Below are 24073 nucleotides of genomic sequence, written 5' to 3'. Positions count from 1 at the left end.
AAGAACCTAAGAAAAGCACCAAATGTCACGAGACTCATGATAAAATTTCAAGAGCTGGCAACACTGCCTTTGTGTTGAGCATGCCGATTTGGTGCTCATCTCCCTATACCTGTTCTCTGGCCCAAGGAGCAGATCAACAACCAATTCACTCAGCATTAAGGCAGGTGTGAACTGCTTCTCCCAGACCCTGAGTGCCAGAATCTTGGACCTCAGTATTCTGGCTTTTTCCATCAGTGGTGCTAAGTATTGTAATGAACTGCCTGGATGTGTAATTGAACTGCTGGCCTCAGTTTGGAATCAGAACTGCCTTTCATAGTCTCTGTTCTGCTAAGAGCAATGCTCCCTCAGCACACGTGTTAAATGCCTGGGTACTTTTGGAACAGGAACATCTGGGTTCTATCCCTATGGTTGCATAGAAGTTCCAAGTGGTCCTAGTATGCAACATAGGCAGAACTGTGGTTTTATAGGTAGCATGGCTTTTCTACAGTATTATTAATCCTGTTGGTAATCCATCATGAAAACAATCTTCTGATTTCCAATGTCCAAACAACAGAGCATCTTTCCAACATATATAGTTGTCCAAAAAACTTTTCTTTTCTCTCTTTCTTTTTAGTCTAAGGAGACATCAAATTCATACCTCTCCTCACAGGATTTTCTCGGAAATGTTTATGTCCTAGCAGTTCTTCTCTTCCTGGCCCTTATCCTGCAGAGGACGTTTCTGCAGGCTTCCTATTATGTTACCATAGAAACCGGCATCAACCTGCGAGGTGCCTTACTGGTGAGTAAGACATTGTTTCTGAGATCGGCATGCTGTAAAATGCCCTAGTAATGGCTTCACATTTTATTCTTTCATTTATCTTGTCCTTTATCTGTGTGATGTTTAACCACAGCTGAGGATTGGTACCACAATTTCTTCTGGAGCTTAAAGCTTTTGCAGACCTGAGTCCTGCTAGTTTTAAACTGCCTCTGCTGTAGACTGAAAACCTTTGTTTTACTCCAAACCCTATATTCTGCTCTGGGAGTGTAGTCCCAAAATCTCTCCTGAACTCAGGTCTCCTGTTTGGCTATACGAAATGCTCTCCACCAGGTCACTTTCAGCCTAGCTTCCCTTTATTTACTGCTTACTGCTTGAAAACTTAATAGAAAACATGAGAGAAACTCATTTTATAATGACAGGTTTCAGAGTAGCAGCCATGTTAGTCTGTATCCTCAAAAAGAAAAGGAGTACTTGTGGCACCTTAGAGACCAACAAATTTATTTGAGCATAAGCTTTCATGAGCTTATGCTCAAATAAATTTGTTGGTCTCTAAGGTGCCACAAGTACTCCTTTTCATTCTATAATGACAGGGTTTCCACCTGCCAGTTACTGTAATTGCTCCTAATTTTAGATTTGTCTGAACTTATGTTAAACTTTATTTATATTTTTTCATCAAAAATAAGCTGTATTCCTTCTTATCCCATATCCCTATTCTCTACACTCTGTTGTCATTTTTGTTATGTTATTGCTCTCATAGGAGCACCACTCCTGCAGCCCTTGCTCAGAAGAGCAGTCCCATCAGGCCAAATTCATTGCTGCTGAATGAGGTCTCTGTAGTCACACCATGGAGACATTTGGCCCAGTGGGACTGCTTTTAATGGCTGCAGGAGTAACAAAAAATTGAGTCAATACTTCTACTATTTAACCTCTGTTTTCAAAAATCTCTCTCTCTGTTTGGCAGCTGCAGGAATGGACAATCTCTGTTACTGACGTTTGCAATGTCGGGTTGCTATTGTAACTTTATATACTGTACTTTATTCCTCTCTCCAGGCAATGATATACAATAAGATCCTGAGGCTTTCCACATCCAACTTGTCAATGGGAGAGATGACCTTGGGACAGATCAATAACTTGGTTGCCATCGAAACAAATCAGCTGATGTGGTTCTTGTTTCTGTGTCCCAATCTCTGGGCTATGCCCGTTCAGGTAGAGCATCAAAGTAAGGGCCTAATTTTTAGAAGAAAACCCCCCTGCAAACAGAAGATATTTTTAAAGTAATGTACATCTTTGAGACTCTTTCAGAAAAAAAAGGGGAAATTATAGCATTGGACTATAGTTATAAATGAAGAGCTGTGGCCAGGAGGAGAACTCAAGGGCAGAACTGCTGTTCACGGTCTCCTCCAAAGGCTATGAAGTAGTATCGCTGCAGGCCAGTGGGGAGAGATTTTTCTAGGTAATATTTACAAGCCCGGAGAATGGTCTGAATTTTAGCGTGGATTACCTGTCTTTCCCACAGCCCCTATTTACCTTCCTCTGCTCATACGTGTTCCGCAACTGCCACAAGTAATCTGTGCAGGCAGCTATGGTGAACCAAAATATTGCTGGGTTTGCAGAATTCATTTGCGGCTGTTTCATGGGGCAAGAGTGAAGAGTGTCAGAACTGGGCCCTTAATTCTGTGATCCCGTATTGCAAAGAAGGTATGGTATGTCAAGTGTTATAATGTTAGAAAGTGTGGTTGGTGAGCCACAGAAAGGAACACTGATTTGAGTGTTGAGAACTAAACAGGTGCACTAGTTATCATAAATTTCTAGTTCTAAACATCTGATTCTAATAGATGTTTCTAGATCTAAACATCTAGTTCTAATCCAATCTGGGTTGTGTACAACAGAAGAACAGATGAATCAGAAGGAAGGAAAGAAAATATTAGAGTTGGGGTAGCTGAATTTTCAAATGTGAGGAAGCAATTTAGGAGCCTAAGTCCCATTGACTTTCAATAAGACTTAGGCTCCTAAGATATTTTTGAAAAATTTACTCTTGGGCTTCTAAGTGGGGATGGGTAGGTCATAACTTATAGGCATTATTAACAGCTGTCAAGGAAAAATAACAGGAATGAAAGCTTTGGTAAATTAGATCTACACTGTAAATTCATGGCACTATATAAGTCATCCATAATAATAAAGGGAACATCCACTTTTGTCATTTGTTCATTTTTAGCAGGGTCATCAAAGAGAATGTATGCTGAAAAAACAGACAATAAAGGGCCTGGATGGCATAAGGGATTAGTAACTATACAGACATTTTCACCTATACATCACTGCTTCAAATTGGCTGTCTTAGAAGTGTCCAAAGGGGGTTACCATATGAAGGTTTTTTTCGGTTGGTCTTTGTTAATTGAACTGCTGGTCACTCTCAGGCCAATTGTATGTAGCTTAAATTGTATGTAGCATAATGGTCACCTTTTTATCAATCTCAGGAAAATGACAAGGACTGAATAGATATAGAAACTGAAATATCTTCTTAATCCATGGAGGTGATCCCACCAGGAAGGTGAAAGGACTGTCTGAGGAAGTTTCTATTGCCACTTCCTTTGCTGTTCCTCCAGCTCAGGGAGCAACAGGACCTAACTGAAAACACACTTAATTGGCAGTATTTTAATTGACTTCAGTAGACTTTGAATGAATGTCCTTGGGATATGGATGTCTTTCTCAGAGATCTTCTGTTGCTCATACAGAAGTTATGGGTTTGATGCAGAGTTTATTGGGTGATCTCCTATGGTCTGTGTTATGCAGGAAGTCAAATTAAATTATCATAATGGCCCCTTCTGGCCTTAAAATCTGTGAACTGTTGTCAAGCCAGTAGCTGACACTAGCACTTAAAAAAACAAAAGTAAAAATGATAAAGAGTATGTATTATATTGTTAAAGTTTTTTTCATTGTCAAAGCATTGGGCAGCTGCTGGTATCAACAATTCACTTGTTGGGGTAACAGATATTTCTGCATCAGCAGTTCTATTAGCTTCTTTCTTTCTCTGTAAAAAGACAAGGAATTAACATTTGCTAACTATGGGCTAGAAAGTGATTCCCCCTAATGCAGTCAGGAAGGGGAATATGCATACCGTCTCATCCCGAAGCAGAGGAATTGGACCCCTGAGGGATGTTTCTGAGGAACAATGACTTCCAATGCTACTCCTGGGGCGAGGCAGTTTATGGCTGAGGCTGATGTTACAATCTAATCCTAAATATAACATCATCAAACCATATCCTGCTGGTCTTGAATAAAGATTGCAGGTTGAGCCTACAAATAGCTGAGTGTATCCAACAAAGTGCTGAGCACCCTCAAAGGCACCTGAAAGGATGGACTGGGCCCTGAGTAAGGACAGCAGGATTTGTGTCAGGCCCGAATTGCCACTAGGCACCTCGTTTATCTTTCTGCTAAGGAAAGGATTTTTACGTATGTAAATAATACTCTGCAAAATCTTAAACATGACTGGATGTTAGTAGTTTGACTATGCAATGGAAAGACATGGTTAATTGAATTCATTAGTTAACTGAAAAGGTGAAACAAATAAAAGTAGGGAATCAATCCCGCAGGCCCTTTCTGACATGAGTGGCCCTTATTTATAACAGTACCTCCCCTGGCCCTGATTCTCTTTTACAGTAGGACTCACTCTGGCAGTGCAAAGGTACCTTAAGTTGAATGTAAATGTAATTTATACTCACTTTAAGGCCCCTTTAAGTGGTGTAAAAGGGCTTTTGTGCAAATGAGAATCAAGCCCACTGACTCCAGATCACTACTGGCTTAACAGCTAATATGTCACTGCATGCTTGACTCTTTGGGGCAGGCACTATCTTTTCATTCTTTGTTTGTACAGCGCCTAGCACACTGGAGTCCTTGTCCATGACTACGGTAGCTAGGTGCTACCACAATACAAATAAATAATGATAATAAAGGTTTGTAGAAACTTTCCCTAGAATTTCAAAACTTAACTTCTAAAGTAAATTAGAAGTGAGGTTTTATTTAAATTAATGCAAATTCTATGTATTATTAGACTATATAGTCTGAGATTTTTTTTCGCCTTGTAGGGGTCTTGAAATGTATTGCTTTTCCTATGTGTCTTTTTCCTCCTTAGATCATAATGGGCGTGATCCTACTCTATAACTTACTTGGAGTAAGTGCATTGGTTGGTGCTGCTGTTATTGTATTGCTCGCTCCAATACAGTATTTCATAGCTACAAAGTTGGCTGAGGCTCAGAAGAGCACTCTTGTAAGTAACTTATTTTAGTGATGCCTATGGTCCGGTAGTTAAAGCAGAGAACCTGGAATTGGGAGTTCTGGATTCTATTCCTGGTTTTTTAAATAATTTGCTGTGTAAATTTGGGTAAGCCATTTAACTCTTTTGTCCCTCAGTTTTCAGATCAGTAAAATAAAAGTCATAATATTTGCCGACTTCACAAGTTGTTTGCAAAGTTATTTGCGATCCTCAGATGAAAGATGCTATAAAAGAACAAAGTATTATAGAAAACTAAGAACTATTTTTGGGGAATGTTTATTATTAATGAAATTAACCACATAATTAATTTTGATTTTTAAATTTTTATTTATTTTTGGGCTGCCAACAAATAACTTCAATGTAATACAATGGTAACTGTACAATGGTAACATTTTCAACTGTTTTTTAAGAGGTGCATTAAATACAATATATATTACACACTTTAGCTGGTGTTACCAATACACAGAGTTACACTCTTGCTGACATTCCTGATTACTACTGAGTTCTGATCATTTGAATACCCTCTTCTCCAATATTCACCTATAACAATGACATCAAAGATACCCCACTGCGCATGTTCAGTGAGCGCGCTGGGGGAAGGAAGGAGAAAGAAATATCTAACTTTTAGCATAATTCTTCTGAATTGTGATTGAAGTTGTACAGAATGCGGAGCTCCTTAACAAGATAGGCCACTCATGAGACCATTTATTGCTCAGTGAAATTTGCACGGAAGAAATTCACTCCTGCACTGAGGGCCAGCACAAAGCTTATGAACTACTCAGGTCCTTCTTAAGCCTTGAAAATGAGGACTTAGGCCCTGGTCCTCAAATGTATTTAGGATCCTAACTTGTATGGAAATCTGTGGAAGTTAGGAACCTAAATACCTTTTGAGGATCTGGGGCTAGGTTCTGATTCAGCAGTTCATCCCTTGTCAGCAAAACACTTAAGCACATGATTAAATACTGTACTGATCTTGGGCCTTAAAGGGGTATATGCACCTTGTGCTGACTCTTTCTACAGAGGTGAATTTCACCCCATCTGAATAGCTTGATCACATCTATGACCATCTATGCTTTAGATGCCATGGAGCCTATTGTTTTCTAATTCAAATGATGTACTGTATGGAATCTCAGCAATTAATAAAAATGATAAAATATAGAAATGAAATATTAAATCATGTGAGTAAGTCCTTTTGAAATAGATCACATCAACTACTGTATAACACTCCACCCAAAAGTCTTTTGCATTTCTGAATAACCTCCGTACTCATATTGGATCAGTCCCGATTGCACACTCTCCATCAATGGGAAACGATGCTACAGTCTAATAAAGATCATCATTGGAAATTTATCTTGATACTTACCCTAAGTTTACATTTTCTTAATACCTAGACTGTTACCATCTCCCCCTCGTATCTTAATTGTCAGTTTTTTCTTCAGTATTATCTCTTCCCAGGTTTCATTCTCCATTTAAATACATAGGCTTCAGGTTATTTTCCCCAAGACATATTAGTTTTAATTTTTTTCAATGTAGAATCACTTTTATTTTCTTCTCATGACTTTAAAGTCTCTAAAATCTTCAAGGAACATGAAATTGTAAACTATTTAATTATGTATAGTACTTAGAGGTATATCCTAGGTCATGAGTAAACCCAGTTGCAATACTTTGGCTAATTTTAGAACACAAGTGATAGAAAAAAGCATTCTTAATAAAAATAATTTTAAAAAATATTAATTTCGTAATTTGTGATTTCTTACTTTTTTAATATAAAGGATTATTCTACCGAGAGATTAAAGAAAACCAATGAGATCTTGAAAGGCATTAAGTTGTTAAAGTTGTATGCCTGGGAGCACATATTTTGCACTAGCGTAGAGGAAACAAGAACCAAGGAGCTCATAAGTCTCAAAACCTTTGCGCTTTACACATCTCTTTCCAGTAAGTAATTCTGTTCTAGGGGCAATATCGTTTGTAACATAACTCTTAGATAATGGATTTATCTCTCAATAGTAAATTCCTTTTGAGACTTCAGTTGAAACAAGATGCCTGTACTTATGGCAGTGGCTATTGTGTTATGAAACATGATAGAAAATAAAAGACACGACAAATAACACAGCAGGAAGCTTGACATCATTTGGTGGATTTTGTTACTGTTATTGTTTAACTTGTAAAAAAAAATTTTAACCTTAATAATGAGATTTTACATTAATAAGTCCTGAGATAACATCAGCGGGTGTGATTGGGACAGAGATAAATTACGAACTAAAATCAATTACATTCCTTGTAATGAGGTAGAGGTGAGGGAAATGGCCCCAATATTTGTAGTAAATTGTTCTTTCAAAGCAATTTTTTGCTGTGATACATTATAATTTTACAGTTCATATGAAAATATTTTATTTCAACTCACTAAAATGTAGAAACTATAACATTCCTTGATTTGTTTGTTTGTGTATTTAAGATCTAAGTCAGACATGGAAGGAAATTTTTTCCTGCTAAGGAGTTTTCCTTTGGGAGTTTTAATGATAGGAAACAATGTTTGAGGTTGAAGTCCTCTACTAACATATTATTTAACTGACTATGCTTGGGTTTGGTATAAAGTATTGCAAATTAATATTAAGATAATTTTTGTACAGTTCAAATAGTCCAATGCATATTTTATTTCTTTCCACAGTTTTTATGAATGCAGCCATCCCAATAGCAGCTGTTCTTGCAGTAAGAAAATATTTTTCCCCTTTATCTGAAAATAAATTAAAAACACTGTGATTGTTTATATAGGACCTACTTTTCACAGAAACTGTATGTGAATTAGTATGTCCCTGCTGCCTGCCTAGCAGTATTACACTAACAATCTCAATTCCCAAATGTGAATTTACAACACCTGAGATTTGGACTTGTGAAAAAGGAAGCAAACAAAAAGCAACATTAATTTCAGTCTCCCGCAGAAACCAAACAGAATATCTAAATGTGGCTGAACTGGAAAGGGACAGACTAGGTTTGAGAATATCTTATTTGGGGCTTTGTATTTTGGGGTGTTGCTGTTCCATTGTCTATGGGTGAAATTCACTCTGGGCCCAGTACAAGGCCTAGACAATTTAAATCCTCAAAATAAGTCATAAAGTTGGACTTAAGTGGGACATAAGTTTGCATTAGCCCTTTGCACAAAAATGAATTTCATGACCCATCCACTGGGGAAATACCTTTACCCTTCATGCTGGGCAGTAAGAAATGTTTATGCACCAAACACCGAGGTCCTTATTCAGTTCATACTCAGCCTCTACTCAGGCAAAATATTTTGATCGGTGTGTTTCCCCCTGTTTTGAGCCAGCCTATGTAGCATGGCATCCTTTTCACTAATCTTCCCTTGTTTTGATGTGACAGACCTTTGTGACCTATGAATATCAAAATGAAACAACACTGCAGCCAGCACAGGCCTTTGCATCACTGTCGTTGTTTCACATCCTGGTCACACCACTGTTCCTGCTCTCCACCGTGGTTAGATTTGCAGTCAAGGCCATCATAAGGTATGGTTGAAACTATAATAAAGAACAGAATGATCAGTCATATAGATGAACATGATTTGTTGGGAAAGAGTCAACTTGGCTTTTATAGAGGGAAATCATGCCTCACCAATCTATTTAAATTCTTTGCAGGGAGGGGGGTCAACAAGCATGTGGACAAGGGGGATCCAGTGGATACAGTGTACTTAGACTTTCAGAAAGCCTTTGACAAGGTCCCTCACCAAAAGCTCTTAAGCAAAGTAAGCAGTCATGGGGTAAGAGGGAAGATCCTTTCATGGTTCAATAACTGGTTAAAAGACAGGAAACAAAGGGTAGGAATAAATGGTCAGTTTTCGAAATGGAGAGAGGTAAATAGCAGGGTCCCCCAAGGGGCTGTACTGGGACTAGTACTGTTCAACATAGTCATAAATGATCTGGAAAAGGGGGTAAGCAGTGAGGTGGCAAAATTTGCAGATGATACAATATTACTCAAGGTAGTTAAGTCCAAATAGACTGCAAAGAGCTACAAAAGAATCTCGCAAGACTGGGTGGCAAAATGGCAGATGAAATTTAGTGTTGATAAATGCAAAGTAATGCACATTAGAAAACATAATCCCAACTATACATACAAAAAAGATGGGATCTAAATTATCTGTTACTACTCACGAAAGACATCTTGGAGTCACTGTGGAAAGTTCTCTGAAAACATCTGCTCAATGTGCAGCAGCAATCAAAAAAGCGAAGAGAATGTTAGGAACCATTAGGAAAGGGATAGCTAATAAGACTGAAAAGATCATAATGCCACTATATGAAGCCACGGTACGCCCACACCTTGAATACTGCATGCAGTTCTGGTTGCCCCATCTCAAAAAAGTTGTATTAGAAATGGAAAAAGTTCAGAGAAGGGCAACAAAACTGATTCGGATATGGAACAGCTTCTGTATGAGGAGAGATTAAAAAGACTGGGACTTTGAAGCTTGGAAAAGAGACGACTAAAAGGGGATATGATAGAGGTCTATAAAATCATGAATATTGTGGAGAAAGTGAATAAGGAAGTATTATTTACCCTTTCATGTAACACAAGTACCAGGGGTCACCTGATGAAAACTATGCAGCAGGTTTAAAAGTAACAAAAGGAAGTACTTCTTCATACAGTACACAGTCAACCTGTGGAGCTCATTGTGAGGGGCTATTGTGAAGGCCAAAAGTATAACTGGGTTCAAAAAAGAATTAGATAAGTTCATGAAAGATGGCTCCATCCATGGCTATTAGCCAAGATGGTCAGAGATGCAACCCCATGCTCTGTGTGTCCCTAAACCTCTGACTGCCAGGTGCTGGGATTGGATGACAGTGGATAATTGCCCTGTTCTGTTCATTCCCTCTGAAGCTTCTGGTATAGGCCACTGTCAGAAGACAGGATACTGGGCTAGATGGACCATTGATCTAACCCAGTATGGCCATTTTTATGTTCGTATATTAAAGAGATCTCTTTTACACTTCTCTGAGACAGAGACAGGATGAAGGGGACTCAACTTGGTCATTCAAAATGGTGAAAAGGCATAAAGAAAACAGACCAGCCACTCCATCTTACTGCATCATATGAGAACAAGGAAATGGTCAATAAAGTTAGTGGCTGGAAAAATTATAATTGAGGCAAATCTTGAAGTCCTGACTACAGGCCAGACTGTCCTGACTTGGACTGTAGCTCATAACTTCCTTTCTATCTTCACCCATCATGCACTGGCCAGCCACAATTGCTCCCAGCTGGCTAGCAACACTAGAAGGAGAAGAGAGGGAGAAGCTGGGGGGTAAACAAAGTGAACAGGTTTGGCCCTTGACTTCAGGGAGAGCAGCCCAGTCTTATTTCTCCCCATCACAAGGGGTAGAATAGTGACTGTGCTTTATAATGGAATTCTATCCATAACACTGGGTCTCTTTTTGGAAAGGACCATTGGCATGAACAGAGGGGCAATTGCTCATCTGGAAAGCCATTCTAGTAATTAATGTTACACCAGGGACAGCAATGGAGACACTCCTGATGTACACTGGTATAAGAGGAGAATCAGACACTGGTATGAGTGGAGAATTCCCCAATAAGTCAGACTACCTAAGCAGGCCTGCCTTGCTTTTCTTCTCAGAAGCTATAAGCAGTGTAATTGCCCACAGTTACAAGGTAACACAGCTTTTTCTAAGCAAGAACATTTATTCTGGACATGAAAGCATTACAGAGAAAATATATTAAAAAGAATCTACGCAGATGCTAATATGCTGACCAGAGATCACCCCAGTTCCAACAAGGGCTCCGGTAGGAGTCAGCCCTTCAAACTCCATCAGACTGTTTCTCTGTGGTTACAAGTTCATGACAGCATTGGCTCAGAACAAGCACTCCCATGAATCTGTGGGCTACTCCTTTATACAGTTTGGCCCTCTGATCTTGTCCTCATTTAACTGGTGATCAGCAGACAAAGGTCCCCTCCTCGGGGTGAAGATTCAAAAGGCTGAGTTCTTGCATAACCAAGGGTACATTTGCAAACAACTCCAGGAGATTTCCTGGGAAACCCACTTAACTTTAAAAGTTCATTCTTGTCCATCCCATTGTTTCAAATAGTCCTTTGAAGCGCATAACACTTCTCATTATATTAGCCATGTCTTCCCCCTAGAGGCACTACATACAATCCCACAATAATACATCAACATTTGCATTTTTAATACAAAGAACTCCTAAAGTAGTTCAACTTAATTCAATACGTTTAAGTTAATTCAATGAGGTTTGTCCAGGATATAAGAGGAAACTGTCGTTTGTGCTACAAGGAGAAGCACGAATGGAAAATCATAGAAGTCACAAAATCTGTGGTTTTATCAAACTTTTCCATGATTCAGGTATGACATTTCCCAAAATATATAGCCTGACAAAACAGCTCCCCTAGTGGTGGGTGACTGAGCAATTCCTCTCCAGTTTGCTGATGAAGAGGCTGAAATGTATTGCCCTCCATTGATTCTGCAGTGGCCTACGTGAAAGGAATTGCTGCCTCAGTGTCGTTACGCAGGTGTACATGTCACAAAACTACCACCACAGCTGGCTCAAATTGACACCCTTGCTGACAGAGATGCCGTGCACCGACAGGATCTGAAAACGGAGCTAAACGTCCCACCCTCATACATAGCCCCTCCGAGTCCAGGTTGAGGCACGCTGGCAAAGGATCGTATTGTTGCTGCTGCCTCTGTTGGGTGGATAACAATAACGGCAAATAACAAACCCCAGGACACTAGTCTTCTGAGCCCTCCCTCACCATTCACCAGCGCTCAGTTCACTAACAAATTAAATGATCCGTGTTTTGCTTTTGTTGAAGGGGGAGCAGGGACACATCAGAGATTTTTCCTGGGTTTAAAATGATTTTGGACTCATGGAAAATCTCATGCCCCTTTCTTCATCACTCTAGCCTCCCCATCACTCCTCCTCCCTCTGTGCTATGTTTAGTGCTGTCCTAATGTCCCCATGGTGTGTGTGTTTCACTTACTATCCTTAGCCACCCCAAAGGACGTTATTGAAAGACCCTGTTTGCCAAAACAAACCTCACCCATTGGAAAATTTATTTCCTATCATCTTTCTCCCATGAACCTAGAAACTCCCAAGTGCAGAGGCACAAGGAATGTGTGCTTGGCCACTCCATGGCCCCCATCATCAATCATATAAATTGATATGATTAAGTGCTTGTCCCTGGTATGAATAAGTGCTTATACTTTGGCCAGACCTGTTATTTCCCTTTAAGAATTAGCATAGCTCTGGTGGCAGAAGAGTTTTTGACTGTGGCTGAAATAAATGTTTGACCCATGCCTTCTAAGGCAGTAGGTCGATGTCATTGCATGCTCCTTTAGTGCGTTCACACACTAAGAATTACATTGATTAGTGTGTCCATTCCTTATGGAGCTGGCTCAGCTTCCTGCTGCTGCCTGTCGAAGAGTCCCCTGTTGCACTGTGTGGTGATAAACTCTGGATTTGGATATACTGTACAGGGCTTTGTTTAGCCATGCTTCTCTCACCAGTTGCTTGGGCTTTCCCCTTTGCTACATGCCCCTGGGGTGAAGTGAGGACTGAGGCAGCCCCAAAAGGCTAATGAGTATCTATGCAGATTATTTTTTTTTAAAGAATAACATATCAAGAATAGCGTAGTCCCTCATAGTCCCTTATACCAGTGTTCTGCAAGCCACAGAGCTCTTGCTGGTGATTTGCAGAGAGCTGGTTAGACACATGGTGTCAGCTTTTCTCCTCATTTCCAGTTGCTCTTATTGCAATAAAATAAAGTCTGAAAATGCATTAACTACTTTCATACTGTTCTTTTTTCCATGCAAATAATTACGGTAGTTGCCAAAAGGATGCTATGCAATCCAAAAGGGAGTGGAGGTAGTCCATCCAATCATGAAGTTTGAGTATTCTGATCAGGTGATCAGAGCACAGATCATTACCAGCTTACCCACTGAAATCTGGCATTCACTCATTGTCTTTTTTTTTTAAGCGTACAGAAGCTGAATGAATTTTTCATAAGTGATGAGATTGGAGATGACAGCTGGAGAAGTGCAGAAAGCTCTGTGACCTATGAATCCTGTAAGAAGCATACAGGACTTGTAAGTTCTCTTTTCTGACATGGCAGCACAAAAATGGGGAGACAGCATGGCCAAGTGGAGCGGATGCTGACCTGGGACTCAGGAGACCTGGGTTTTGAACCTGGCTTTGCCACTCATTGTATAATTTGGGGACGTCATTTTATCTCTCTGTGCTTCCAGTTTCTTTCTATCCTTTGCCTATCTTGCCTGTTTAGGGTGTGAGCTCCTCAGGAGAGGGGCTCACATTATGTGTTTTTACAGCGGGGCAGGCCTCTGCTCTTACTTAAGCGTTAATAAAAAAGAAAAACTTTAAGAAATGACTTGATGGATGTAGCATTCAGACTTGGCCCTCTCAGTTTTAGTTTATTGTTCTAAATATCCCATGTAGCCTTCATATTGTTACGAGGATTGAATTCTTTCTTTCTTTACTTTACCCCCATGATGTGCCAGATTCTTTCCAGACATTCAAGTAGGGTCAGTCACTGCTTCGAGGAGCTCACAATCTAAAGACAGACAAAAATTATGGAGGGAGGGAGAGGAAAGAATAAGCAATGTATGTAGAAGTCAGATTGATTCTCTGTAAGCAGCCCAGCAAAAGTGAGTCTTTAAGAGGGACTGAAACAGGATAGGAGCTTTGCGGACAAGCTCAGGAAGGTTGTATCATGCCTAAGTGGCTGTGTGGAAGAAGTTACAGAGGCGACTGTCTGAGTAGCTAAGCTGGCAAATGGGAGGATAACTGGATAGATTTGAAGGGCACAGGGAGCCACGCTGAACGTAACAAAGGAGGATAAGGAGGGATGGGGCAGAATTATGTAGAGCTCTGCAGATGCTGACAAGAAGTTTAAATTAGATAGTATAAAAGATGGGGGGATTTGAAGAGACTCCACTGACTTCAGAGGCAGTTGAGGGCGTTCAGCCCCTTGTGAGAGGCACTTAGCTCCTCACAGTGTTGTGCCTTTGTTACAACACATGCTGAAATGCCCTGTTACTATTCACATGTTCTTCTCTTGACCTAGATTGGTAGGAGGGAGGGGAACAGGCTATTTTGTTTCAAAAGAAACTGAACGTTGTCGTCGTATGAGAATTTCAACTTCTCTTCTTTCTGTGCTTTATCATGTAGCATACCAAAGCCATAAACAGGAAACAGCCCTTGAGGCATCAGCTGGACAGCTATGAGCAGCCGCTGAGGAGACAGCCACGTCCCTTAGAGATAGATGATATTGCAATCAAGGTAGTTTGAATTCATGGATTCATTCTTCACATGGAGGGGAGCCTCATGCTTTAGAATAAACTGGTACCAAAGTGCCCAAATCCTGCAGTCCTTCCAAAAGCAAATCTTTCACTGCAAGATCAGGTGTAAAATACTTGGATAAAAGTGTGCTCAAAATACACTTACACCAGACTATTTACTGGAAATCATCAGTTCTCTTTAATGCCTCTATTTTTTCTCAGTAGCAAGTGATATTGTGATTCTGAAAGAACAAGAACTACATGATCAAGTATACTATAGGTTCTTCTTTTAGTTCCCCCTGCTAGCCCACTCCCAAACTCAAAGCTTTTGTACCATAAGGTCATTTTCCACATTCATTGCTGATGTGGGTAAAGCTTTTGTCTGCACATGCACTAGCTGTTCCCACAGGTTCTGACTAGATTCATACTAAATAGATGCACAGGTTTCAAATACGCCCTTTGGTTCAAGTTCTGTCTATGGATGCCCTTCTTGCGTGAGGGAGAATAGCCCATAGCCCTCGTAAAATATGGCCCCTAGTGTCTATCTGGGAGCACTTTTTTTGTCCACTGTAAACCTTGTGAGGATCCTGTTTAGACTCTGTGTGCTCCATCCTTGATAGACCATGACATCATACATACCCAGACTATCCCTGCCCTGGTAAACTATCATGTCTTACATAGCACCTGTAATCACCATTTATGGAGGTGAATCTCTTCCCTTAAATTAATGCTGTATGGGTTTTTCTCTGCAAGAGATGATTGGGCCCATGAGTTTTACCTTAAGACTACCCCTTTAATAAAGGGATGTTCATACAATATATGCACGAGTTGTTTTTCCTTCACAATCTTTGCTTTGTTTTGCCATCTCCCCTAATCTGACTTGACTTTTTCTTTTCACGTGACCATACTTGAAAGTGTATTTATTTTTTAAAGCAATCTTTTCTTTTTAATGCAGAACAGACAATTGTAAATTATTTATTGAGGTCTTTGCACTTCTAATATATGAAATTATTTTGTAGGTTACCAATGGATATTTTTCATGGGGAAGTGGCTTAGCCACATTATCCAATATAAACATCAGAATCCCAACAGGTAGGATTAATGTGCCCTTTAAATGCTAAACATGTGAAAGTGTGTATTTGCTGTAATGACAATTCCTTGCATATATAGTCCAAAGCACAAAGAAACATAGGACTGGAAGGGACCTCGTGGGTCATCGAGTCCAGTCTCCTGCTGTCACAGGCATAAATTTATCAAGATCCATCTTGGAACGAGTTAGGTTGTGTGCCCCCACTACTCTACCCCCCAAAAAATGTGATCAGATTGGTGTCAAGAAATGTAAAGGGAAGGATGTAAAAGGTTAAGAAATCTAGTTCAAGGAATTATATCGTAGCTCCAAAGAACTAAAAAATAATGGCTAGAAATAAAAATGTCCACACTGGGTCAGACCAATGATCTATTTAGCCCAGTATCCTGTCTTCTAACAGTGGCCAATGTCAGATGATTCAAAGGGAATGAATAGACCATGGCAATCATCAAGTGATCCATCCCCTGTTGTCCAGTCCCAGCATCTGACAGGCAGAGGCGCTGGGTCACCCAGAGCATGGGGTTGCATCCCTGACAATCTTGGCTAATAGACATTGATGGACTTACCCTCCATGAACTTTCCTAATTCCTGTTTTGAACTCAGTTATAGTTTTGGTCTTCGCAATATCCCCAGGCAACGAATTCCTCAGGTTGACTGCTCATTATGTGAAGAAGCACTTCCCTGTGTTTGTTTTAAACATATGGCTAATAATGAAAAGAATCGCCAGTTTCAAAATAATAGATCTACCTGGCCATCAATGAAACCGACAACAGCATAACTAAGGCCAGTACTGAGAGGAATTTTAAACAGGCTGACCACTTAAAACAGTAGTTATTAAAAAGGGCCAGAAGTGTTAAAATACACCCCCTACACACACACACATACACACACACGCGATTTGGCAGTGCAAACCCACAAAGGGAACTTGGGGTATTGTTATTAATTTTAATAATTATTGCTATAAAACTTTGGTTCCCAAGATGGGTCTCTTAATAAATCACTGTGTTGTTGTTTTTTTAATCTATATATATTCCGGCAGGTTTATACAGTACACTTACATCATGGAGATACTGTATGCCTGAACCTTTCCTTTCGAAAGTAGCTCACAGGTGGTCACGCGCAAAATTGCCATTCACAGAATATAAAGGGTAGCAACAACTGCAGTGAGCTATTTTTAATTTTAACTGGATTAGTGTTCTATCATTTGGTTTTCCTTTCTTTATTCGGTTTATGATTATTATAGGTCAGATGACAATGATTGTGGGTCAAGTTGGGTGTGGGAAATCTTCACTTCTTCTGGCTATACTCGGTGAGATGCAGACCCTGGAAGGAAAAGTTCACTGGAACAAGTAAGTTTCCAATAGCTTCTAATTGCTGTTTTAATTTTAAGCACCGACACCTCATAATAAGAAATGTAGAGCATGTTAAATCATCATCCAAAATCCTCCCTGCAAACCTTTACCAGTAGATTCACACCGGATCTATTGTGATGCAGCTAGTGATGTTTCATTTGTGACAGAAAGTGAGAGCTTGAGCTGAGCAAATAATTGATTTTTGCAGTTCAATGGCAGTTCTGAAATTTTTTTAAAAAATGCTTTGGGTTGAACCAAATCTGAAATATTTCAGCATTTTTGGTGAATCAAGAAAGTCTGTTTTGGGTCTGTTCCAGAGTGTGAATTTAAACCTAGATGTCCTATATCCCAGCTGAGTGCCCTCACCACTGGGCTAAATGTTATTGGGGGTGCTAGGAGAAGAAGGGAAGGCGAGACAGCAACCAGCACCATCATTACCACCTCTACCACCACTCCTCTTCCTCCTCCAACCGTTTTGTGAATGGCTGAAACTATTCATGTCAGATTCATGAATAGTCTTGAGCTGATCAAAACTGTATTGTTCATCAAATAAGCTCTTAGTCTGAAAAAATTCACCCTGCCCCAGTGGCAGATTTACAGCATGGTGCTTGAAGGAAGGGTTGGAAAAGGAATCTGAATATAGTTAAAACCAGTTGAGTAGTTAGTCTCAAATACACTAACCTTATTTTATGACCTAAATGGAAAGGATCGATCACTCTATGCATGGGCGGCGGGTATAATAAGCCAGGGGAGGTTAAACCTTCCCAAACCCAGGCCATGGCCCAGCCCACTCTCTGTCCCAAGTCCTCGCCCTTGTTCCACCTCTCCACGGAAGCCAGTAGGGGCTCAGCTTGGGCTGGTGGCCCGGAGCTTGGGGCTAGGGCTGGCCAGCAGCTCAGGGGTGGCTCAGGCCACAGTCGGAGTCTCGGGGATATTCTGGCTCCGGGTGAGGGGGAGTGGGTTAGAGGCGGGGCATTGGGTGGGGTGGAGGGTAGGGCTGGGGCCTTGGGTGGGGTGGGAAGAGGGCTAGCCACCCTGAATGAGGGGTTCACCCCCCGCCCATGACTCTATATGTAAAACATGTGCTATGCAGTACAGTGTAATTCATCTGGGGTGAAATCCTAGCTCCACCGAAGCCAATGGGAGTTTCACCATTGACTTCAGCGGAGTCAGGATTTCACCGCTGGTGTGTGATCTTCATCCTTTGAGCGTTCTTTCCATGTCCATTCCATCTCAGACTTGCCATAATGCAAGTACATTGGTCTATAATTTGCCTTAGCAAACAGTGACACCAGTGGTAATAGCATTGCTTCAGACACTTCTCAAAACTTCTTTACATTTTTGTGGCTTTGCATTACTAGAGGTTGATGCATTTTTTGAAAATTCAAAATTTCAGTGAATTTTTTTTGACCGGCTCCGCTTATTATACACGTGTCCTTATCATTTGTTTCTCCATCCTGTGGCTGTGGTGGTTGTTGATGCATAGTTCCAATTTTGTGGGTGTATTTGAATTATTTACCACGCCAAAAAGTTGGAATAGACCTTAAGGTGAGTACCAATTATGGCTTGAAACATATCTGTATAGACACAAATTTAAGAAAGTTCAGATCCTGATTTGGATCCAAAATTTGTGGATGGCCTAGTCATTTTAAAACAGGCTGATTCTAAACACTGGATCCAGTCATACTCAGAGGAAAAGTTTGGAGAGAGCGCTGGACATAAAGTTCGTGTCTCTGGCCCATCTTTATTTTTAACTAATGCTTTAATCAAATATCTTCTTATTGTACGGGATATGCATTTATATACTGACTACTGATCTTATCTTCAAACGGAGAAAAGAGCTGTGAACTGCATTCATTGTTTAACACTTTGAAATGGCATCATGCTTTGAAAGTGTGTTTCATCAGATGGCTTTGCTGACCAATAATGTTTCACACAGTGCTACTCAGACCTATGAAATGGTTGTCAAAAAATTCCTCCATCTCTAGCAAAGAAAATGAGGATAAATGGAAGGGATGGGGTATTTCACAAAGATAAAGGACAAAGCCATATTCTAGTTTTGGATTAATGTCTGAACCTAAGTAGGCTGATCTTTACAGTTTTCACGTTCCCGTGCTACAGGTGGCATGTAGAGGAGGGCATGCCAAAGTCTCATAGAATCTGATCTGTTCAGGGGCCTGTGGTGGGCATCAGCACAGAGTAAGCAGAGGATGATATTCCTGGTTGGATTTTTTGGAACTGACATCTATGGAAGCACGATGGGATACCCACATCCCGTGTGTGTGATTAAGTTTGGGGGGGTTTGTACCAGCTGAGAAGAGGCAACTGAGGAGAAAGCTGCTGGGGCAGATGGGAGAGGCTGGGGGGCCCTACACTGGATCCACAGTCAGACAGAGCTAGTGTCTGAGAATCCCTGTATAGAGAGCTCCGTAGGGCAGCTGTAACTCTTGCAGCTCATAGTTTGGGAAGGTGGATGTGGAGGGGATGTGTTTCAACCCACTTCATGGCCTGTTATTTTGGAGGCGAATTCTGTTCCCCCAACTATCCCACCCAAAGCTCACGTCCTTGGGTTTTGTCTGTGGAAGGAGGGATGACTTTCACTCACAGTGATCAAAATGGCATGGCCCGTTCTTTGAATATTTATCTGTTTGATCATTTTCCCAAAAAGCAGCTTTTTCAAGCTTGACAGTTTTCCTCTTCCTGTCCATGTGTGGCAGAAGCGGCACCAGCCCACTGGGGGCCCTAAGCAGGAATATTCCCCCACCCCCAACACATAATAAAAAGTGAATAGGGGCCCACTTGAGCTGCTTGGAGCCCTAAGCAATTGCTTAGTCTGCTTATGCCTAGCACTGGCTCTGGTGTGTGGCATTGGTTTGGTTCCTTAGTTGTGTGTCACTGTCTGCTGTGCTAACACACATGATCTCACTGGAATAATCGGTATAGTTAGAACCCATGGAAGAATAACTTTTGTTAAAGAAATAGGAGTAGAGAGTTGGGTGTCAATTAGAATACATGACCTACAGTAATAACACAAAAAGAAAAGGAGGACTTGTGGCACCTTAGAGACTAACCAATTTATTTGAGCATAAGCTTTCATCAGCTACAGCTCACTTCATCGGATGCATGGTCGCCATTTATTTATTTAAAACATTTAAGGAGGATATTCCTTTCAGATTAGTCATTTCCTTTGTAAGGGACAGGTAAAAGGAGGCAGCAATTCATATTTACATCATTCCAGTAACCATCCTCAAAAGCATCATCTTGTAAACATTCCGATACACTATGTAAATCTCTAGACAGCAAAGTTAAATCATACCAAATGAGTCGCAGTTCTTACTGATAACAAGCAAGTTCTACAATACTGCATCTCGAGATGAGCTAACTTTAATCTAGGTTTGGCAATCTTAAGGAAGTTATTTCATCTTTGATACCTCGAGTATTGACTAAATGAATCCTGTTGCTGTATTTTACAAAATCATAATAAAAGTTCTAATTATTTTCTTAATTACCTTCCCATGTAATTCTGCATACATGAGTTACTATATCTGCTGATCAAGGAATATGCAAAGGGATGAGATACAGACTGGGTAAATTCCCTAGAAACCTCTGCTATAGTAATGTAGGTATAGTACCACTAGGCTGAATTCTGCCCTCAATTGCACTGATGTAAATCTGAAGTAATTCATCTGGATTTATATTGGTGCAAGTCAAAGTAGATTTTGGCCCATTGTGGCCAAAATCAGCCCTTGGATAAACTAGTGCAACTCGGACAGCAGTGAGAGCTGTAACTACTTCCTCTGGGGGTGAAACTAGGCATGTATGTTAGGGAAAGAAAGACAAAGAGTTTCAGTGCACCTTCCTTGTAGAGAACTTGCCCAGGATAGGTTTTATGGGAAGGGAGCTACCAAATTCATGGTCCGTTTTGGTCAATTTCACGGTCATAGGATTTTAAAAATTGTAAATTTCATGATTTTGGCTATTTAAATCTGAAATTTCATGGTGTTGTAATTATAGGGGTCCTGACCCCAAAGGAGTTGTGTGGGGTGGGGGGGGTGGATCTCAAGGTTATTGTGTGGGGGGAGGGATTAGCGGTATTGCTACCCTTACTTCTGTGCTGGTGCTGGTGGCGGCGCTGCCTTCAGAGCTGGGCTGCTGGAGAGCGGCGGCTGCCGGTCGGGAGCCCAGCTCTGAGGGCGGAGCCACCGCCAGCAGCAGCGCAGAAGTAAGGGTGGCCTGGTATGGTGTTGCCACCCTTACTTCTGCGCTGTCGCTGTGGGGGTGCTGCCTTCAAAGCTGGGTGCCCAGCCAACAGTCGTCACTCTCCAGCCACCCAGTGCAGAAGTGAGGGTGGCAATACCATGACCCCCCCCTAAAATAACCTTGTGACCCCCTGCAACTCCCTTTTGGGTCAGGACCCCCCATTTGAGAAAGGCTGGTCTCCCCCGTGAAATCTGTGTAGTGTAGGGTAAAAGCACACAAAAGACCAGAGTTCATGGGGGGGGAGACAAGATTTCACGGTCCGTGACTTGTTTTTCATGGCCGTGCATTTGGTAAGGCCCTAGTTATGGGCCAGGTTTTCTCTGGGGCTCAGCTTCCACATCATTCTGGGGTTGTAAGCCCCAGGGACGGCTGCTCTTTTCCACTGCATGTGCTGGGGTTTGCAGCAATCAAAAGCCTGAGGTGTGAGGCTGGCTTCCAACTGTTCTGATAAGTAGCTGTCTGGGCAGGCTTCCCCTATAATAGGGCATGGGGGCTATCCAGAATCATTGTTAGAGTTCAGCCCTTTATGTAGGGCTGAGTTGGAAAGTTCCCATCCAGACTGTACAGAGGCATATCTATTTGCATACCACACACAGATGTGTGGTGTGGAGAGAACCAAATCCTCAGAAAATGCCATGGGGGAGCCAAGCAGAGTGGGAGAGCAGCTAAGCAGAATGCTCCTTGCCCTCTGTATAGGCTCTACAGAGAGTAGAGGGTATGTAAGCCTCCCCGTGCAAAGAATATGTGAGGGCCCAGAAACCAGCTGTAAAACATGGACAAAACAAAAGTTGGAGCAAACCCTTACTAATGGCATTCTTTGACCCTGTGCTGTGACAGACTGCAAGGAAAGTGATGGGAAGTAAGTGTTGTCCGAGGTCAGCATTAACTGCTGCTATGCTCTCTGTGCCTTCCCTCAGCAGCACAAGTACAGCTCTGGACCATGGTGTTGCTACCACACAAGGTTAGATAACACAGTGATGGGTATTATAAAGACCTCCCTTAGGGATAAATAGGTAGATAGCCAATGTCAGCATGGCTACTGGTTCTGCCCTGGTTATGTGGAGAGGCTGGAAGGTAGTCCTCAGTGGAAGTTTCTCATGCAGCTGGAGGGCATCCATACGGTTGGGGCCCTGAATCTTCATTGCCCTGTTGAGCCTGCAGATTAAGTGGGAACTCTATAGTTCCACTGTAATCATAGAGCTCTAGCCTTAAATGCATCCCTCTGTATTTGTTTTGCAGGAGAACAAGAGGCAGAGTTAGAGATATGTTAGTGTTTAAAAAGGTCCAGTCTAGGATACATTGACAGTAGTCAGGTTTCAGAGTAGCAGCCGTGTTAGTCTGTATTCGCAAAAAGAAAAGGAGTACTTGTGCACCTTAGAGACTAACAAATTTATTTGAGCATAAACTTGCATGAGCTACAGCTCACTATGTATCCAATGAAGTGAGCTGTAGCTCACGAAAGCTTATGCTCAAATGAATTTGTTAGTCTCAAAGGTGCCACAAGTACTCCTTTTTATTGACAGTAGTCCAATCTGCAGCTAAGACTATTTTTAACTTTCCCTTGAAACCTTGATTTTAAATAAATTTGGCTAACAGATTAGCATACAAAATCAAAGTAATCATATGGAAAATGACTGATCAATCTAATCAATTCAGTGCTTTTCATAATTTCAGACTTAACTCTGGTGTAACTAGCAGTGATCCGGTCTGGGGAAATGTGGATATTTTTTCAAATACAGAGTAAAAAATATTAAATGAACAAAATTAGATAAGGATTACAAATACCTGAATCCAAATAAAGCCCTTTTCATGGAAATATTATGCACTCCAGAACCTGAGCTTTGGACTACTGCCATGCACTGTACTTGTTTCGTTGTTGAACTTAAAGTAGGTAGTTTGAGAAGTAAACTTTCTACGAGTATAAAAGTAAAGGATCAAATCCTTCGGTATTGAATCCCTGATTCAGCATAGCACATAAGTATATGCTTAACTTTAAACATGTGCTTTTGTCCAACTGAAGTCAGTAGAAATTAAGCATGTGTTTACGCACCTAGTTGAAGAGGGATGGTTTGCTGAACAGGGGGCTTAAAAGTCCCATTACTCATACAACTGATCTCATTGATTCTAATGGGAAATTTAGTTATTACAATCTGTTCACTCTAGTAGTAAGAACCATAGCATTGGTCCCAAAGTTTTAAAAATTATTCTTCTGTTGGCAGTTCTAGACGTATATGCTGGATGTGTTTCCTCTGTCCTTCTCCCACTGCTGTGACTCACTGCTATTTGTTAAGGAAAATGATCTGAGGGGTTTTTTTATATGAGAGGTTCTAATCTCTCTTTTTTCCGTAGGACTAACTTCTTCCCTCTTTTTAGTCTCAAAGGCCTCTATTTCCCTCTCTCTCGTACCTTGGAAATATTTTTCCATGATAGTGAAGATAGGAATCTGTTTCTGAATAAAGAGACTGCTCTGGTTAGACAAGGTCCCAAAATAGCAACTGTGGCTCTTCCACCCTTCCAAAAAGGGAATAGTGGTTCTTCATCTATAACCTCAGAACACCCTCTAGTTGTTGATCCTCTAAATGTGCAGGCAATCCCAGAGCACCCCTTAAGTGTGCCACAACTTAATTTCCCCAAGTGGAGCAGCAATAGCTGTCAGTTTAGCAGCTTAGGGCCAGGAGAAGTCAACACACATTAACTAGAGGTTATATCCCTTTTAATAAGGCTTCAGCCCAGGAATCATTACAGCAAACAGGTCCTCATTCCAGAAATCACTACCATAATAATTTCATCGGGCCCCAGACTCAGGCTCCCAAATTTAGTGTCCACACCCAAGTCTCTGCATCAGTTTAGGCTTGTACTCAGGGAAAAACTGCTTCTGCTTAATGCAACCTGCCTGGCTTCTCTACTGCACTCTGCCTGGTTTCTTCTCTCCCTGCTTCCTGTTCCTGTTAATATCATTGATCATAGAAGCAGCCAATGGGAGTTGCTTAGCTTGGTTGAGGTGGTGAAGTTAGAGGGTGG

The 24073-nt window shown here is 41.1% G+C and overlaps 1 protein-coding gene across 3 annotated transcripts in view; it reads left to right on the top strand.

The window, feature by feature from the left end:
- Positions 1–24073, top strand: part of ABCC9 (ATP binding cassette subfamily C member 9) — a 133012-nt gene that overhangs the window by 50849 nt on the left and 58090 nt on the right. For all 3 annotated transcript variants that reach the window (XM_043538775.1, XM_043538776.1, XM_043538777.1), the window contains 10 exons: positions 614–778; positions 1808–1963; positions 4887–5021; positions 6800–6962; positions 7696–7736; positions 8403–8545; positions 13036–13144; positions 14244–14354; positions 15373–15445; positions 16684–16789. In XM_043538775.1, the coding sequence (XP_043394710.1) occupies positions 614–778; positions 1808–1963; positions 4887–5021; positions 6800–6962; positions 7696–7736; positions 8403–8545; positions 13036–13144; positions 14244–14354; positions 15373–15445; positions 16684–16789 (1202 nt within the window). The remainder of the gene's footprint in view (positions 1–613; positions 779–1807; positions 1964–4886; positions 5022–6799; positions 6963–7695; positions 7737–8402; positions 8546–13035; positions 13145–14243; positions 14355–15372; positions 15446–16683; positions 16790–24073) is intronic.

The sequence above is a fragment of the Chelonia mydas genome, chromosome 1 (assembly GCF_015237465.2).
Source record: "Chelonia mydas isolate rCheMyd1 chromosome 1, rCheMyd1.pri.v2, whole genome shotgun sequence".
NCBI lineage: Eukaryota > Metazoa > Chordata > Testudines > Cheloniidae > Chelonia > Chelonia mydas.
The sequence above is the reverse complement of the archived record's forward strand: the minus strand, read 5'-3'. Positions and strand labels throughout refer to the sequence as shown.